The 19,920-nt window shown below is 35.0% G+C and overlaps 1 protein-coding gene across 6 annotated transcripts in view; it reads right to left on the reverse strand.

The window, feature by feature from the left end:
- NBEA (neurobeachin) overlaps positions 1–19,920 on the reverse strand; it is a 764,716-nt gene that overhangs the window by 252,872 nt on the left and 491,924 nt on the right. For all 6 annotated transcript variants that reach the window (XM_043991721.1, XM_043991715.1, XM_043991718.1 and 3 more), the window contains one exon: positions 15,083–15,226. In XM_043991721.1, the coding sequence (XP_043847656.1) occupies positions 15,083–15,226 (144 nt within the window). The remainder of the gene's footprint in view (positions 1–15,082; positions 15,227–19,920) is intronic.

Genomic DNA, 19,920 nt, shown 5'->3' on the forward strand with positions numbered 1-19,920 from the left:
AAATGAGAGTTACTCTGGAAAAAGCACAAAAATTGACTGAAGAAAACAATTCCTTAAAAAATTCATTTGGCCAAATGGAAAAGGAGGTGCAAAAGCTTCCTGAAGAAAACAATGCCTTAAAATTTTGAATTGGACAGATGACTAATGACTAAACTAATGACTCCATGAGACACCAGGAATTAGTCAAACAGAATCAAAAGAATGAAAAAATAGAAGAAAATGTGAAATACTTCATTGGAAAGACAACTGATCTGGAAAATACATCCAGGAGAGATAATTTGTAAGTGGACTACCTGAAAGCCATGATCAGAAAAAGAGTCTAGATACCATACTGCAGGAAATTATCAAGGAAAACTGCCCTGATATTGTAGAATCAGAGGATAAAATTGTCATTGAAAGAATCCACCAATCACCTCCTGAAAGAGACCTCAAAAGGAGAATGCCAAGGAATATTGTAGCCAAGCTCCAAAATTATCAGGTGAAGGAGAAAATACTCCAAACAGCCAGAAAGAAACAATTTAAATAGCATGGAAACACAGTTAGGATTGCACAGAATCTGGCAGTTTCAACATTAAAGGAGGGAGGTTGTTCAATGAGATTAAACTGTTTACATCTCTATGAGGGAGGATAATACTTTTAACTCTTGGGATCTGTATCTCTATTAAGGTATTGTTATTAAATTGACTTTGATGTAATGATATAAAGAAACTTAAGGGACAGAATAAAAGGAGACTAGTTGGAGGAGAGGAAGGGGGAAGTAGGAATGGGGTTAATTATATCATTTAAAGAGACACAAAAAGAACCCATTACAATAGAGGGAAAGAAGGGAGGAGTGAGCATTGTTTCAACCATACTCTCATCAGATTTGGTTCAGGGAGGGAATAACACACTCTCATTTGTATAAAGAAACTAAACTTACTCTATAAGGAAGCAAAAGGGGAAGAAGAAAAGGGTGCTATTGAGAGAAGGGAGGGCAGAAGCAGGGGAAAAAAGGGCAGGGGGAAAAAAGGAAGGGCAGCTGATAAAAGGGAGGGCAGATTGAGGGAGGCAGTAGTCAGAAGCAAAACACTGGTCAGGAGGAATAGGGTGAAAGAAGGGAAAAAAGAATACAAACATAGGGGAAAAGAGGATGGAGGGAAATACAGTTAATAATATTAACTGTGAATGTGAATGTGAATGGGATGAACTCTCCCATAAAAAGGAAGAAAATAGAAGAATGGATTAAAAATCAGAATCCTATAATATGTTATTTACAAGAAACACATTTGAAGCAGAGAGAGATATATACAGAGTAAAGGTAAAAGGTTGGAGCAGAATATATTATGCTTCAGGTGATGTCCAAAAAGCAGGGGTAGCAATTCTTATCTCAGACAAAGCAAAAGCAAAAATAGATCTAATTAAAAGAGATAAGGAAGGAAACTACATTTTGCTAAAAGATACAATAGAAAATGAAGTAATATCAATACTAAACATGTATATACCAAGTGGTTTAGCATCCAAATTCTTAGAGAATATTAGAGGAAATAGGCAGCAAAACTATACTAGTGGGGGATCTGAACCTTCCCCTCTCAGAATCAGATAAATATAACCACAAAATAAATAAGAAAGAAGTTAAAGAGTTGAATAGAATGTTAGAAAAGTTAGATATGATAGATGTCTGGAGAAAACTGAACGGGGAGAGAAAGGAATATACCTTTTCCTCAGCAGTACATGGCACATATTAAAAAACTGACCATGTAATAGGGCACAAAAATCTCATGGTCAAGTGTAGAAAGGCAGAAATGGTAAATGAATCCTTTTCAGATCATGATGCAATAAAAATTACATGTAATAAAGAGCCATGGAAAGGTAGACTGAAAATTAACTGGAAACTAAATAATCTCATCCTAAAGAATGAGTGGGCCAAGCATCAAATCATAGAAACAATCAGTAACTTCATCCAAGAGAATGACAATAATGAGACAACATACCAAAACCTATGGGATGCAAGTGCTAAGGCGAAATTTTATATCTCTAAATGCTTACATGAATAAAAAAGAGAAAGAGGAGATCCATGAATTGGGCATGCAAGTAAAAAAGCTAGAAAAAGAACAAATTTAAAATCCCCAATTAAATACTAATTTAGAAATCCTGAAAATTAAAGGAGAAATTAATAAAATTGAAAGCAAGAAAACTATAGAATTAATCAATAAAACTAAGAGCTGGTTTTTATGAAAAAAGCCAATAAAATAGATAAACCTTTGGTTAATTTGATTTAAAAAAAGAAAGAAAACCAAATCACCACTAAACAAAATGAAAGGGGTGAATTCACCACCAATGAAGTGGAAATTAAAGCAATAATTAGGAGCTATTTTGCCCAACTGTGTGCCAATAAATTTGACAATCTAAATGAAATGGATAAATCTTTACAAAAATCCAAATTGCCCAGGTTAACTGAAGAGGAAATAAAATCCTTAAATAGGCCCATTTTAGAAAAAGAAGTTGAACAAGCCATTAATGAACTCCCTAAGAAAAAATCTCCAGGGCCAGATGGGTTTACAAGTGAATTCTACCAAACATTTAAAGAACAATTAATTCTAATACTATACAAATTATTTGGAAAAATAAGTAAAGAAGGAGTTCTGCCAAATTCCTTTTATGACACTAATATGGTATTGATACCTAAACCAGGCAGAGTCAAAACAGAGAAAGAAATTACAGACCAATTTCCCTAATGAATATTGATGCAAAAATCTTAAATAAGATATTAGCAAGGAGATTACAGCAAATGATCATCAGGATAATAAACTACGACCAGGTGGGATTTATGCCAGGAATTCAAGACTAGTTCCACATCAGGAAAACTATCAACATAACCACATCAATAACAAAACTAATCAAAATCATATGATTATCTCAATAGATGCAGAGAAAGCATTTGACAAAATACAACACTCATTCCTATTAAAAACCCTAGAGAAAAAAAACAAACGAACCCTTAGAGAGCATAAGTGGAGCTTTCCTTAAAATAATAAGCAGTATTTACCTAAAACCATCAGCAAACATTATATGTAATGAGGATTTGTTAGAGGCATTCCCAATAAAATCAGGGGTGAAACAGGGATGTCCATTATCACCTCTATTATTTAAGATTGTACTAGAAATGTTAGTTTTAGCAGTAAGAGAAGAAAAAGGAATTTAAGGAATTAGAATAGGCAAGGAGGAAACAAAACTTTCACTCTTTGCAGATAACATGATGGTATATTTACAGAATCCTAAAGAATCAACTAAAAAACTACTTGAAACAATTAAGAACTTTAGCAAAGTTGCAGGATATAAAATAAACCCACATCAATCATCAGAATTTCTATACATGACCAACAAAGCTCAGCAGCAAGAGATAGAAAGAGAAATGCCATTTGAAGTAATGGTACACAATATAAAATACTTGGGAGTCTACCTGCCAAGACAAACCCAGGAACTCTATGAACACAATTACAAAACACTTTTCACACAAATAAAATCAGATCTATATAACTGGAAAAATATCAATTTCTCACAGATAAGCTGAGCTAATATAATAAAAATGATAATTCCACCTAAATTAATATACTTATTCAGTGTCATACCAATCAGACTACCTAAAAATTATTTTATATAGTTAGAAAAAACAATAACAAAATTCATCTGGAAGAACAAAAAGTCAAGAATATCAAGTGAACTAATAAAAAAATTCACAGGAAAGTGGGCTAGCTGTACCAAATTTGAAGCTATACTATAAAGCAGCAGTCATCAAAATTATTTGGTAGTGGTTAATAAATAGAACAGTGGATCAATGAAGTAGGTTAGGCACAAGAGACACAGTAGTAAATGACCATAATAATCTACTGTTTGATAAATCCAAAGACTCCAGTTTTGGGGATAGGAACTCAGTATTTGACAAAAACTGCTGGGAAAACTGGAAGACAGTATGGCAGAAACTAGGCATAGACCAACATTTTACACTGTATACAAAAATAAGGTAAAAAATGGGTACAAGAATTAGATATAAAGGGTGATACCATAGATAAATTAGGAGAGGAAGGAGTAGTTTACCTTTCAGATTTATGGAGAGGAAAACAATTTATGTCCAAACAAGAGATAGAGAATATTATTAAATGCAAGATGGATGACTTTGATTACATTAAATTAAAAAGCTTTTGTACAAACAGAAGCAATGCAGCCAAAATTAGAAGGGGGGCAGAAAGCTGGGAAATAATTTTTACAGCTAGCATTTCTGATAAAGGCCTCATTTCTAAAATACATAGGGAACTAAATCAAATTTATAAGAATGTAAGTCATTCCCCAATTGAGAAATGGTCAAAGGATATGAACAGGTAATTTTCTGATGAAGAAATCAAAGTTATCCATTGCCATGTGAAAAAATGTTCTAAATCACTATTTTGGGGGTGGAGCGGGGCTGTGGGGGTTGACTTGCCTAGGGTCACACAGCTAGTAAGTGTCAAGTGTCTGAGGCTGGATTTGAACACAGGTCCTTCTGAATCCTAGCTGCCCCCTCTAAATCATTATTGATTAGAAAAATGCAAATTAAAACAAATCTGAGGTGCCACCTCACACCTATCAGATTGGGTAATATGACAAAAAAGGAAAATAATAAATGTTGGAGAAGCTGTGGAAAAAATGGAAAACTAATGCACTGTTGGTGGAGCTTTGAACTGCTGCAAACATTTTGGAGAGCAATTTGGAACTATGCCCAAAGGGCTATGGGAATATTCATACCCTTTGACCTAGTGGTACCACTGCTAGGCCTGTATCACAAAGAGATCATGGAGAAGGGAAAAGGACTCACATGTACAAAAATATTTATAGCAGCTCTCTTTGTGGTCGCAAAGAATTGGAAATTGAAGAAATGCCCATCAATTGGGGAATGGCTAAACAAGCTTTGGTATATGAAGGTAATAAAATACTATTGTGCTGTAAGAAATAACAAGCAGAGAAACCTGGAAGGACTTACATGAACTGATGCTGACTGAGAGGAGCAGAACCAGGAGAACACTGTACACAATAACAGCAACATTGTGTGATGAACAATGGCGATAGACTTGGCTTTTCTCAGCAGTGCAAGGATCCAAAACAATTTCAAAGAACTCATGATAGAAAATGTTCTCAAAATCCAGAAAAAAAGAACTGTGGATTATAAGTGCAGATTGAACCATACTGTTTCTACTTTTGGGCCATGATTTTTTCCCCTTCTTTTTTGAAGTTTTTCCCTTGTACTCTGATTCTTCTTTCACAATATGACTCATGCAGAAATATGTTTAATGTGATTGCACATATATAAACTATATCAGATTCCTTCCCATCTTGGGGAGAAGGGAGGGAAGGGAGGATGGGAGAGAAATTTGGAACTAGAAATCTTATGAAAACAAGTGTTGAAAACTATCTTTATATGTAACTGGAAAATAAAATACTTAAAAAAAAAAGACTATGCTTGAATATCTCCAAGAAGGGGGAATCCATCATCTCTTGAAGTAGCTCATTGCACTTTAGGACAGTTCTAATTCCTACAATGTCTTCTTTACATCAAGCCTATATTAGACTCTTTGCAACCTCCTTTCATTGCTCCCAGTTCTGTCCTCCAGGACAAAATAAAACAAGTCTAATCCCTCCTTTACATGACAATCCTTCAAGTTCTAGAAGACAACTAACACTCCTCCCTACCCCTCACCCCCAGGTTTATTCTCTCCAGCCTGATTTTATATGCCTTGGATATTAACTCCCTATTTGTCATCTTTATCCTGTTATTTCCTGTGTAAAAAGATCATGCTCATTTGCAGGAAAAACAAACAACCAACAGCAACAACAAAAAAAGATTTGGGCAGCTCTGCATTCTCCAGTGATCATCCTTTACTTTAAAAGCAAATATCCCATCCCTTTCTATTATCTTCTCTTTTCTCCCTGTGTAGTTAAAACCTCTTTTTGAACTGTTCTGCTAGCTTCAATTCATTCTGAGCTTCAACATTCTTTTTTTTAAATTTAATTTAATTTTTAAAAAGTTTTCTCTGTTTAGAATTTTATTTTCCAAATTACATGTAAAAACAAATTTTGACATCAATTTTTTAAAACTTTGTGTTTCAGAGCTTCAACATTCTTGAAACTGTTTTGACAACATGCTGCCATCGTCTTATATTTATCCTATTACCTTACCTTGATTCCCAATTCTGACATTTTTTTAAAAGTCTAAGGTGGTTGGTTTCTACTATGAATCCATATCAATCTTCAGATAAATTCAACTTTCCCCCTTCATTAGAATTGTTTCCTTTTATATTTTCAGAATTTCATTCTTGAACATCTCTCATCTTTCCTGGGACTGAATTTCCCTTAAGTATTTTGCTTTATAGAATTCTTTGTATCATCTGAATCCTTTGAATCTGCTTTCCCCAAGTCTAAACTAAAAACCTTTTTTTTTTTTTTTTTTTTTTTTTTTTTTTTTTAGTTTAAAGCCCTTTGGATTAGATTTGTGAAACACCTGGAAAATCTTTATAAACCTTTATTGGGTATACTCCATCTGTGGCCAGGAATCTGACATCCCTATATTTTATGGATACTACATGGAGGGATGGATTGCTATTGAAAGGGGAGAGGAATTACATGTAAGCACATTAAATAAAATAATTATATATTATTACATTGCCAAGAAGCATTGGAAGGAATAGTATCTAAAAACTGTTTGACCAGTCAGTCAATACATATTTAATTGTCAGGCAATGAGTTTAAAAAATGAGGATACAAAGAAAGGTAGAAAACAGTTTTTGCTACCGAGGAGCTCAAAGACTAAATGGAAGCAACACCATACAAACAAGCTATATAAATTGAGCATAATCCACAAAGAGAAGGCACCAGAATTAAGAGAGATTGAGAAAGACTTCCTGTAGACATCTTTCCATGGGGATTTTAGTTGGGACTTGCAGGAAGTCAGGAGGCAGAGGCGAGAAGGGAAAGAATTCCATGCATGGGGAACAGCCAGTGAAAATGCTGAAAATTGGGAGATGCAGTGTGTAAGGAATAAAAAAGAGAAGAGTATCACTGGATATGCATGCAGAGTATGGGGATGGGGTGTACAGTGAAATAATATTGTAAAGGTAGGCAGGAGTCAGGTTATAAGGGGCTTTGAATACCAAAGAGAATTTTATTTTTGATCCTGGATATGATAGGGAACCACTGGCATTTACTGAGTAGTGGGTGACATGGTTAGAGTTTAGGAAGATCAATCAGAAAGCTATTGTAGTAATAGTCCAGTCATGAGGTGATGATGGCCTGAACCAAGGTGGTAGCAATATAAGAAGAAAAAGGGAGATGTTAGGAAGGTAAAATCTGCAAGAAATGGGGCAGTTACATGGTAACAGTGAGGGGAAAAAAGATGGAAAGCAGAAGTGCTACACTGGTAATCACCTAATATAAGAAGATCCAAATTAAAATCTGTAGAACCTTTAGAATCTCTACAGAATTTTTTAAAAAGAATGCAGATAAACTTGGCACCAAATGTGAAAACATGGCTATGTTCTGTACTGCAAAGATGGAGAAAGTATTTATTACATGATGAAATCATAGATGCATTAAAGTTGTTGTTATTAAGTCATTTGAGTTGTGTCCAACTCTTCGTGACCCCATTTTGGAGTTTTCTTGGCAAAGATACTAGAGTGCTTTGCCATTTCCTTTTCCAACTCATTTTACTCATGAGAAATAGAAGCAAACAGCTAGGAACTGTCTGAGACGAGATTTGAACTCATGCAGACGTGTCTTCCTGGTTCTAAGCCCAGTGCTCTATCTGCTTTGCCCTCTAAGTATAATTATAATGCAGGTGATAATAGAAAAACAAAGGATTATCATTATCACAATAATTTTCAATGACATCTGTACTTTAGTTACAGTTCAAGGACCTATAAAAACTGTAGTTTGAATTTTGATAAGGAGATTTTAGATGAAATGCAATTCTACAACATTACTTTTCATTGTTGCCAGATGTGCCAAGAAAAAACATTTCAATGCAAATGAACTGTATGTCATATGTTGGACACAGAATCTATCAGTTGAAAAATATCATTCATTTCTAACTTCACATAGTAAACAAATCAACTGTAAATTTCTTATTCTTTATTTTGTGAAACAAACCACACTCTCAAAGGAAAACCTGAGTCAAAAGTGAAATATGGTTATTTCTGTCTGAAATCACTCTAAAATTTTTGTGAATTAATATCCTAGCAAATTGCAATTTTTAGATGGTTGGGGCAACTAGGTGGCACAGTAGATAAAGCACTGTCCTTGGATTCAGGAGGACCTGAGTTCAAATCCAGCCTCAGACACTTGATAATTACTAGCTGTGTGACCCTGGGCAAGTCACTTAACCCTCATTGCCCCACCAAAAAAAATTTTTTTTTAGATGGTTGAGGAAATCCTAAATGTAATTGTGCTTCAGTGACTCACTAAAAAATTTAAAAGGCAAATAAAGTCAATGAAAATAAATAGAATGTGTTATTATGAATATAAAACTATTTGTGGAGCCAGAGCCAAGATGGCGGAGAGAAGTCAGCAAGTTGTCCGAGCTCTCTTGCATTTTCCTCAAAAAGAACATTAAATCAAGTCTCTAAACAGATTCTGAAACTACAAAACCTACAAAGAGAAAGAGAGGCACAATCTTCCAACTAGATATAATTTAGAAGATTTCAGGAAAGGTCAGTTTCACTTAGGCAAAAGGGGAGCGCAGTGCAGCATGGAGGGGGTCTGGACAAGTCACCAGGAAGCTCTTGGCCACACTGGAGCAACTGAGGCCCCTTGATCCTGGCTCAGCAAAGTGGTGGCACAGTGGGACAGTTGTGAGATCCATCAGCACCAGCTGAGAGGGTAGGCTGCCACCTAGAGGGCCACCCACAGGACAAGTATGATCAGGCCTGGCCATCCCAGCACCTAGAGCAAGCACAGGGCAAGGGCAGTGAGGAATCTACTAGCCATAGAGGTCTCAGAGTAGAAAGCTAGTGACACAGCCCCTATCCCCCAGCACAAGAAGCTTGAAACAGTGACTCTTGTCAGTGATCCTTGTGCCCCAGGAGCAGACCTCAACTTAAAAAAAAAAAAGCTGAATATAGCTATTTGTTTGGCATATCTTTAGCATTCATTTACAGTAGCAGTTCACTACAGCAGTCATTAGTAATCACATATGTGACTTGCCTCTTGAAGTAAATATCTTGGAAAGGGAGGATGCTAAAACTGAAATAGATAATAATAAGATATTTAAAGAGCTATTCTATTCTATAGCAATGTAGAATTGATGATATCTTTACCAAATTTGAAAACTTCAAAAAAATTTTAGGATGTATGGAAGTAAAACTGTTCCATTATAATTGATTTTTAAATTGATAAGTTTTTCTACTTACTGAAGTAAAATTATTTATTTTAAATAATTAATTTAGTCTATTCATATATCAAGTGAAAAATGAACATTTTTTTGGGGTGGGGCGATGAGGGTTGACTTGCCCAGGGTCACATAGCTAGAAAGTGTCAAGTGTGTGAGTCTGAATTTGAACTCAAGTCCTCCTGAATCCAGGGCCAGTGCTTTATCCACTGCACCACCTAGCTGCCTCCAAAATAAACATTTTTTAAAGTATAAAGCAATGCAACTATCCCTTATAACAAAAAGCTAATATTTAATCACTTAAATTACATTTAAGTATTTTTAAAATATTCATCAATAGGTGTGAGATGAAAACAATAGAGTATCTTATAAATCAATATACTAGATATACTCATTTATAGAAGCTGATGACATTTATTAAAGCTTAATAGGCAAAAAAAAAAAAAAGCAGGAGCGGGGGTGGGGGGGTCAGCTAGGTGGTGCAGTGGATAGCACACCAGCCCTAGAGTCAGGAGGGCCTGAATTCAAAATCAATCTCAGACCCTAACCACGTCATCTACTACATATTGACTATAAAAAAAAAAAAAGCAACTTAATATAAAGAACCAGCAATGAAGATTCATCTACTTTCCTATTTATTTCTGATATACAAAGAAAAGGGTTCTTTTTAGGTTTGAATATTATAGACCATTGTATTTCTTTTTCCCTCAGGTTATTGTGATCCTAATGTTACCCATTTTAATGCATTACCTTCTAATGCAGTGACCTCAATGGTCTAATGTCTATAATAAAACAAGAACAAGGATTTGAGAAATATGAGGAAAAGAGAAATGTTTATTCTGGCTTTTAAGTATTATTAATTATTATTACTAAGTATTATCAGCTTTTAAGTAGCATTACTTTTAAGTGTTATTAAGTATATTAAGTAATAATAACCATTATTAAGAATATTGTATTCTTTTACATGAAACCTGTCATTTTGAATTATTTCATTTCAAAAAAAGCACTAAGAATTTTATATTTTAGAAATATACTTTATATGTTAGTAATAATGATATTTATTAAAAACAATCTTTAAAAATAGTCCTGTCAGAGAAATAAAGTTAATTTCATCCAAGAGACTGGAAATAGAAAGTTGAGATTTTATTCACAATTTCTGAGGCTCAAAGTGGGGTAGATTATCATATGTCTAGTATTGCTTGGTTTTAATTTTGTACTTGGATTTCTTGAATTCTGCTGTAGATATTTACTATGAGGACTTATATTATTGAGAAAGGAATTATTTGACTGTGGGATTGCAGTAATATCTAATTTATTAGACTACAAAGCTCAATGAAGGTAGGGACTAAGTCTTACCTAAACATTTTATTTTACCCTGACCCTTAGCATTGTCCTACAAAATCATTGCAGACATTTAATTAATGTTTTTTGAATTTAGTTATTTTTTGCCCTAAATTCTGGTGAACCTGAGACATAGGATAATAATTAACTTGATGTAAATTCTTTGGAGGTACCTTCTAAAGGTTCTACTACTCTATTCCCCATTTTCCACCAGGTCCACTGCCTTTGGGCTTCTTTAAGACTCTCCATCATGCCTTCCTTTGACTAGTGGACAGAGCCATGGGCTCTAGGGCCTCCATTTTAGGAGAGGATTCAGCATAGTTTTCTCCCCATTTCCTCCCAGATATATTGCTTTTGGACTTCTTTGGGTAACTTCTCCCTTGTACTTGTCCATCCCCACTCCAAACTCTCTACAAATTTTTAGCTTCCTTTTGTGTGCCGTTTTCCCGAGTCAGATTGTAAGCTCCTTGAGGACAGGGACTGTCTTTTTGTATTAGTTATCTCCATCAGTTATCACAGTGCCTGGCACAGAGCAGTTGCTTAATATGTGTTTACTGATTGAATATTGAATTCCTCTGATCAGAATCTATTTAAAACATTATACATATTTAAAAATCTTGTGGTTGTTCAGTCCTGTCCAACTTTTTGTGAGGCCATATCGGGTGTTCTTAGCAAGATTACTGAAGATTTGCCGTTTCCTTCTCCAGGAGATTAAGGCAAACAGAAGTTAAGTGATTTACCCAGGGTCACAAAGGTAGTGAGTGTCTGAGGCTGAATTTGAACTGAGATCTTCCTGACTCAAGGCCCAGTGTTCTAGCCACTGAGCAACATAGCTGCCTAATATCAATTTTACAAAGTTATTAATAAGGGATTTTATTTGCTTAGAATTGCTGACAGGATAACCATGGATCTGACTTTTCTGGGCTTTTGTGATTATTACATATATTTTGTTTACTTTAGTTTTTGCATCTGAAAGAAAAAGGAGTTAATTATACCTACTCACTGATAAATATTAACTACTTAATTCACAATTTATTACCATGGTTTGAGGAAGTAACCAATATTTAAGACTGTTCTGAAGCTTCCTGAGATTTAAGGACTCCCTTATAAGAGGAAGTCTTGAGGAACAGGGGGTGACTGGATCTACCTCTCAGGAAATTTATTCTAAGTTAAAAGTCTAGCTGTCTCCTTAGAGGAATATTAGCAACGGTATTTTACCAATTTTTTTCAAGCATACTTTCTGTGTAACGATGCTACTTGCCATCTCTGTTTAGCTTTTTATCTTTAAGCACCTTGTAAATATAAGAATTAAATAAAATTATATCATTTGAAATGATGCTTGCTTAGAAAGGCTGGCCTAATTTGTGCATTAATGCACATTTAGTATTACAGAAAAGTCCTATAATAATAACTTCAAGGGAAATGTCCAAATGATTTTATTTTACTAGAATTTTATTGTATTGAATATTTCTCCAAAGATGGCTCTAAGAATTATAGACCTGTAAGTTTTCCTAACTGGCTACTTGAGACAGAGTGGTACACTATGAAGAAAGTAGGAAAAAGGCCATGCATGGACTTGGAGCCAAAAGATCTCAAATGGAATTTTGGCTCTGATACATACATCTCTCTGAGACTCACTTTTGCAACCAGGAAGGCTGTGGCCCCCCTTCCCCCCAATAATAATAGGCACCATTGGGTAGGATATAAGGAACAAATAAAAATATACCCCATAATCTTAGCCTGCACAAAATTATAGTAAATCTAAACCTAAATACTTTGCACAAGTCTGGTTACCAGTCAAGGAAGACATGCTAAGATTTGGAATAACTGAAAACATAATATATGTACTATCAAACCTGTCAAAAGTCATACATGTAAAGAGTGTTATATGTTTCAGCTTTTAGGCTAATGCCAAACATGGAATGCACAACTCAACAAGTTCAGGAATATATTCTCTTTCCCTTTACCTTGCTACAAATTCTCTCCTGTCCTTTCCCATTAAGGAATCCTTTCAAAAATAAGCAGGTAAAAATCAGTGGTAGGTCTGAGATCAGTGATGGGATGAAGAATTTCGTGTTATACATCCAAAATTTATTTATGTTTTACTCATTAAAACATGATAAACCAGAAAAGCAGCACTTTTCTTTATCATCCTTAATTCCTAAGGTAATAAATTCCACAGGGAATAAAGCACTGGTCCTGAAGTTGAGAGGATCTGAGTTCGAATTATACCTCAGACACTTACAAGCTGTGTGACCCTGGGCAAGTCACTTAATCCTAGTTGCCTTAAACATCAGGGGCTATCTCCAGTCATCGTGATCTATATCTCGTCACTGGACCCAGATGGCTCTGGAGGAGAAAGTGAGGCTGGTGACTTTGTACAGCCCTTACTCACATAAATCCAATTTACTGCAAGTTATAACATCTGTCATGGTCTTCTTCAAGAATGAAGGAAAAATATTTAAAATAAACAATTCTCCATTTTTTCCATTACAACACCTTTCTCTATAGAAACAATTCCTGGTACTAAAGCATGAAGCAAACTCAATTCAATTCAACAAACACTGAGTCCTATTATGTAAGGAGTTGAAAAAAGACCAAGTTTTGATCAGATATTTTATCTTCCTACCTGGCAGTTTGTCTACTATCCAACACACATACTAATATTCCTATGAGTTTATATCCCACAAAATGCCTAGCACGAATAAAGCACTTAATATTTACTGAGTGAAGGAAAATAAATTATGAGTTTCAACTCAGGTTTCTAGAAACAAAAGTACTCTACGCTATAGCAGTATTTTGAGCAACCTTGCCTAAAGTAGGTAAAGGATTTCTCTAATTCAATAAGCATTTATTCAACACCTATTACATGCAAAATACTGTGATGGGGGGATATGAAGATGAAAATGAAAAACATTTCTCCCCTAAGGTAGGGCTGGGGAGATCAAAGAGTGGAAATGAAAAAAGTAAGAGGTTAGAAGTAAAAGACTGGAGGGAGGATGGGTAGACCCTCTTTAGGGCAGAAAACTCTAAGAGCTATAAGTCTCCATTCTAGGAGGGTTCTCTATGAATTTTATTTATTTTTTCTTTTGATGTGTGCCTACCTGCTTTTCTTTCTACAGTCATCAAACATTATTTCTGGTTAGAGTTTCACAACTCTTGGGCTTAATGCAGAACAGTTCTTAGCCATTTTGTGTTAGACCCCTTTGGAAAAGATTCCTTCTCAAAATTGTGTTTTAAATGCATAAATATAAGATATAGGATTATAATGGAAATGAATTATATTGAAATACAATTATTGAAATATTAAAGTTTTCCTGATGTGGTGTAAAACACAAATTAGCTTCTTATATACAGTCTCTGCTTTTGAGGAAACCACAAAACCCTTTTGTGATTTTTCAGTTTTAACTTGTAGTAACTACAGAAAAACAAAAGGCAAAAATGCCTCCCTTAGCTTTCCGTTTTGGCCTTAGACCTGCTTGGGAGGAAAAAAGGGGGTATAAATAAGTAATAGGGAGTACATATGGGGTACCTAAAATATGGGATTGGGGGCAGCTAGGTGGTGCAGTGGATAAAGCACTGGCCCTGGATTCAGGAGGACCTGAGTTCAAATCCAGCCTCAGACAACACTCACAAGCTGTGTGACCCTGGGCAAGTCACTTAATCCTCATTGCCCTCAAAAAAAGAAAGAAAGAAAGGAAGGAAGGAAGAAAGAACATGGGATTATAGGTATAAGAGCTTGGGATGAGGAGTAGGATGGGGACTAGTGGTTGGAGAGGGCATAAGGAAATGAGAGAAGGCTGGAAGTGTTGTTAGTGAGACCAGGAACCAACAATGGAGCTTGGGGGAGCAGCAGCGCAGGAAATGGGGAAGAAAGAGCAACAGCTATATTTTTCAATCTCAGGTAGTAGAAGTATTGACAACTGTTAGGGAGCATGAAAAGCCTCAAGAATGGCAATGAGGAGGGAATGGAATAAAAGTTCTTGTGGCCAGGAGCAGCATCATGTTCAAGGCAGCAATTACAATGTAAACAGAATATATTAGACAGGGATCGGTGGACACATTGTGTGTAATTTTCAATATGATTTTTCTACTAAGAAGGTAGAATTTATTCTATTGTAAAGTTCCTCTAATGCTAGGAATGTAACATACTGAGTCACTAGCATACATTTTTCATTCCCATGATAAGAGTTGGAAATGCAGTATATAGTTATGGCATAGCTTTTCTATGTACACACAAACACGTGTACATGTACATATGGATATGGATGGATTTCTGTATATGTACACTTGGAAACAGACAGCCAAATAGTCTCATCCTTTATAAATGCATGAGAAATATTAAAATGTTACCTGCAAGGTTGTCAATTTCTTTTTCCTGTAGTAAACTGACTGCATCATCATCTCCTTCTAGCATGAGCTCTGTTTCTGCATTTTGGTTCACCACAGCTTGACTTCTAAATGTTTTCTTTGACTTGAGTACATCTTCTTCAGTGCCTGAGAACAATAAAATATTATAATTTAGGTCATCCATTTTCAGTTTTTTTTAAGTGAATAAATATTAGAAAGTTGGTTCTTATAATAGCATCATACTAAAGGAAGATATTATAACTTGTCCTTCATTACCTTACAATTAATTGCAAAAATGTCAGTTATTTCAGGTGGTCATAATAGATGTCTATGTTTTAACCTATAATTAGAGGCTGGGTGGTTAAGGAGACAAATTGCTGAGTTTTCAGTTAGGAAGACCTGGGTTAAAATTCTACATATGATACTAGCTGTCTGATGTAGGCAAGTCATTTAACATTTATATATGTGGTAAATTCTTTAGAACTTTGCTGTCAAGTGACAATCTGCATTAGTGGAGGAATTCTAATACTGGGATTCTAGAGAAAGGATCACAGATCCTTCATGTATATTTCACTTATATTATTTACATATCTGTGAATATATGTGCCTCTTACACATACTAGCCGTGACACTGGGCAAGTCACTCAACCTTTTAATATCCCTGGCAAATCTCTAAGAGTATTAATTGAAGAGCAGATGCCATCTGCATTAATGCAAGGAGTTTCTCATGGGTGTAGGTACAGAGAAGGGTGTTATGGTTCAATTATTACTGCTGTGTCAAACTCTTCATAGACACGGGTGTACCATACAACAATGAAATAATAACTTTGATTTACATGTATCTTTGTCACATATGTATGTATGCATGTAGGTATGTATCTATCATCCATCCATCCATCCATCCATCCATCCATCCATCCATCCATCCATCCATCCATCCATCCATCCATCATATCTCCACTTAAATCCTACCTACTATGGTGGTTCATCATGGCACACAGTGACTTAGTTATTGAATGTTAATATAACTTGAACTTTTTTAAGGTCTCATGCCAAGACGAAAAGGCTTTAATATAGTATAGTCATCTAAGAACACATTAACTGAAGTTTGGTGAGGCTTATCATCAGGAGATTGGATACTTGTTAAAGATATATATGTAGGGGGGCAGCTAGGTGGCGCAGTGGATAGAGGACCGGCTCTGGAGTCAGGAATACCTGAGTTCAAATCCGACCTCAGACACTTAACACTTACTAGCTGTGTGACCCTGGGCAAGTCACTTAACCCCAATTGCCTCACTAAAAGAAAAAAATAAATAAAAAAAAAGATATATGTGTATATGTACATTCACACACATACACACACACAAGAGGGGCAGCATGTTGTAGGAGTTCAAGTGCTAAACTTGAAGTAAGGAATATCTGGGTTCAAATTCTGCCTCAGACACTTACTATGTAATAAGCATGAATGATTAACTTAACCTTTATAAGACTCAGTTTAGTAATTTGTTAAATAGGGATAACTATATTGCCCATCTAAAAAGATATGTGTATAAAATGTTGTAAACATATAAACTTTTTTGTAAAATGAAATGTTTTATATATTTATATATCACCTTAAAAGTGCTATATTAGGGGGCGACTAGATAGCACAGTGGATAAAGCACTGGCCCTGGATTCAGGAGTACCTGAGTTCAAATCCGGCCTCAGACACTTGACACTTACTAGCTGTGTGACCCTGGGCAAGTCACTTAACCCCCATTGCCCCGCAAAAAAACAAACAAACAAAAAAAGTGCTAATGTTTTTACTGGCCACAATGATTAACACAGAACATTTATAAGGCATAGCAGAATTGCAATCTACAAGGCAAGGAATAGCCACATAAATGAAATCACTAAAGTATTGAAATGTACATTGTCAAACAAATGAAATAACTAAAGTATTTAAGTATACATTGTCAAATTTAATAATTGCCTGTCTAAAAGGCATTTAAACTTGAATAATGCTCATAAAGTTTAAGAAAATTAAATACTATAGGATAAGGCTTCTCTTATGAGTAGCAGCTTCTCTAGAGGTATGACTTCACAACATATATGTACAAAAATATCTGCCCTAACTGGCTATCAAGATTTGAAAGTCCAAAACTGGACATACATTCTTTTGATTTAAGGGGATTGTTTTGGGACAGCTAGGTGGTGCAGTGGATAAAGTACTGGCCCTGGATTCAGGAGGACCTGAGTTCAAATCCGGCCTCAGACACTTGACACTTACTAGCTGTGTGACCTTGGGCAAGTCACTTAACCCTTATTGACCCACCAAAAAAAAAATAAAGGGATTGTTTCCTTTTAAAATGCAAACAGCCCTAGGAAAGTTAACACATTGAATTTCACCCATCATTTATATATCTTGTGTGAATAACTATATTATGTCCTTTCCTGAGAGCAGGTTTTCATATGGATGAAGAAAATATGAAGAGACAGTGGGAAAGTATAGTAGAAAGAACAACTGGATTTGGACTTGAGGTCAGAAAGACTTCTTCCATTTATGAGTTATATTGCTGTATGCAAGTCAATTAATTTTTGTGCCTCAGTTTATTCATCTGAAAAATGAGGATGGAAATAAGTGTTGTACTTATTTCATGAGCTTGCTATAAGGCTTAAATTAGACAATGTATGTAAAGCAGTTGGCAAAAAAATTGCCAAATAAATTTCAATTATTATAATTATTATTAGGAAGGTACTAGAAACAGTAAGGGAGGAACAGCAGGGAAAGAATCAGGGGTGACAAAGACAAACTTTACTTATTTTTTCATTATTTTTTTCAAACTTTACTTATTTGTTAATTTTAAAGTACTGACACTGATATGATTATTATTTAACTATCTCTACCAGTCCTACCTCAACTTTTTTACTTGTAAGTATCTCATTATAAGTTTGATGAAATAATTCAAGAACTTATCCTCTACTTAGAAAGAAACTCATAAGTATTATCAGTAGTAATGGCTAATTTGCTTTAAAGTGAAACTGCTTGGATTAGTTGTATAAGTAGGTTTTTCAGTTAATGAAATATAGATTTTTCTAATATTACTTTTCCTTCCATATTAAAATAAAATGATGACAAAGCCATATCCATGAACAAATAAAACACTACAAAGGAGATTGAAATCTGGAATCTTTGGACCACAAAATTTAAAATTTGGAAGGTACTTCAGTGCTTACATAGTCCAACAAATCCATAAAAATATTCATTGTTATAACATATCCCATAAATGGGGGACTGTGAAAACCTCTGAGGAAGAACTCTTGGATAGTTCATTTCACTTTGGGACATCTTTAATTGTTGGGAAGTATTTCTTGATATCAAGCTTTAAGTGGCCTCTTTGCAATTTGTATGTGTGCAACACTCACGGTTTTAGCTCAAGTAGAGTCAAAATGTGGTCTAATTTACCCTCACCCACATGATTGCATGCACCCCTGGAGCCATTTCTGTAAGCCAAATATGCCTGGATCTTTCAATTGCTCTTCATCTATTATGGACCCAGCACTCTTCACCACCCTGGTTGCCCTTTTCTGAATATTCTCTAGTTTACAATATCTTTTTTAAGTGGTGGTGCCCAGAAAAGAATATAGTATTCTAGACAAGGTCTGACAAAAGTGTGTGTGTGTGTGTGTGTGTACGCGCGCGCACGCGCGCGTTGGGGGGTTGTCGGGGTGGGGATGGTTCACTTCCCTCTTTCTGGAAGTTATGCCTCTCTTAATGAGGCCCAAGATCACAATAGCTTTTTTGGCTGCCATGTCACACTACTGATATATTCTGAATTTGCAGTCCATTAAAACTCCAAAATCTTTTTTCAAAATACCTGATGCGTTTTCCATTTTATACTTGTAAAGTTAATTTTTTTTTTACTCAAGTGTATGGATTTACATTGTTCTCTATGGAGTCATCTTATTTGAATCAATCTAAAACTCTAGATCTTGATTCTACCATCCAATGTCAGCTATTCCTCTGTAAATCTGATGAAAATGCCATTTATGCCTTTATCTAAGTCATATATACGAATGCTAACCTAGAGCTAACTATAGGTCCTTGGAATATTCCACTGGACATCTTTGAATCTTCTCATCCATTTATTCTGAATACACTGACACTAATTTCTCAATGGATCAGCTTCCTATTTAGTAATTTAAAGTATTGGGGCACATTTCCTTTTGGTTCTACTGGATAGGTACCTTTGGCCACAGTAAAAAGTTTCATGAAACATCCTATACTTATGACTCAGTCTGTGAGTAGGGATAATTTCTTTCTTGACACTGTCCTCAGTCATTTGTATGAATGCCTTTTTAACGGTGAATAAAAATACTAAAGCAATATTTTTATGGGAAGACAAATACCTTGTTAATGTGCTAGGTTAGTGAAAAAATGCTAAGTTGTTTTACACAGTTGAAATTAATGAACACATAAAAGACAATAAAAAGCATTGTTAAACCAATTTGGACCTAAAAAAAATCTATATTAACCCTTGAAAACAACTTAATTTTACAGCCATAAAATAAACATCTATCCAAAAGAGATATATATATATACATACATACATATACATATACATATACATATATATATATATATATATATACTCACTTCCCTTGACTATGACCTCACTTCTGCTGGTTTGTTAAAATATAACACATAGCTGTGTCAAGCTACTTGGTTTTGTCATCCTTTACCATACATTTATCTAAATCAAAGTGTATGGCTTTTTAATCACTAGATCTTTTATGAATTAAGGTTCCATTTGTCAAAATTATAGGCTAGAAGAGGTAAAGCCTCAAAGGGCTGTCTCATT

The sequence above is a fragment of the Dromiciops gliroides genome, chromosome 3, assembly GCF_019393635.1.
Source record: "Dromiciops gliroides isolate mDroGli1 chromosome 3, mDroGli1.pri, whole genome shotgun sequence".
NCBI classification, from domain to species: Eukaryota; Metazoa; Chordata; class Mammalia; order Microbiotheria; family Microbiotheriidae; genus Dromiciops; species Dromiciops gliroides.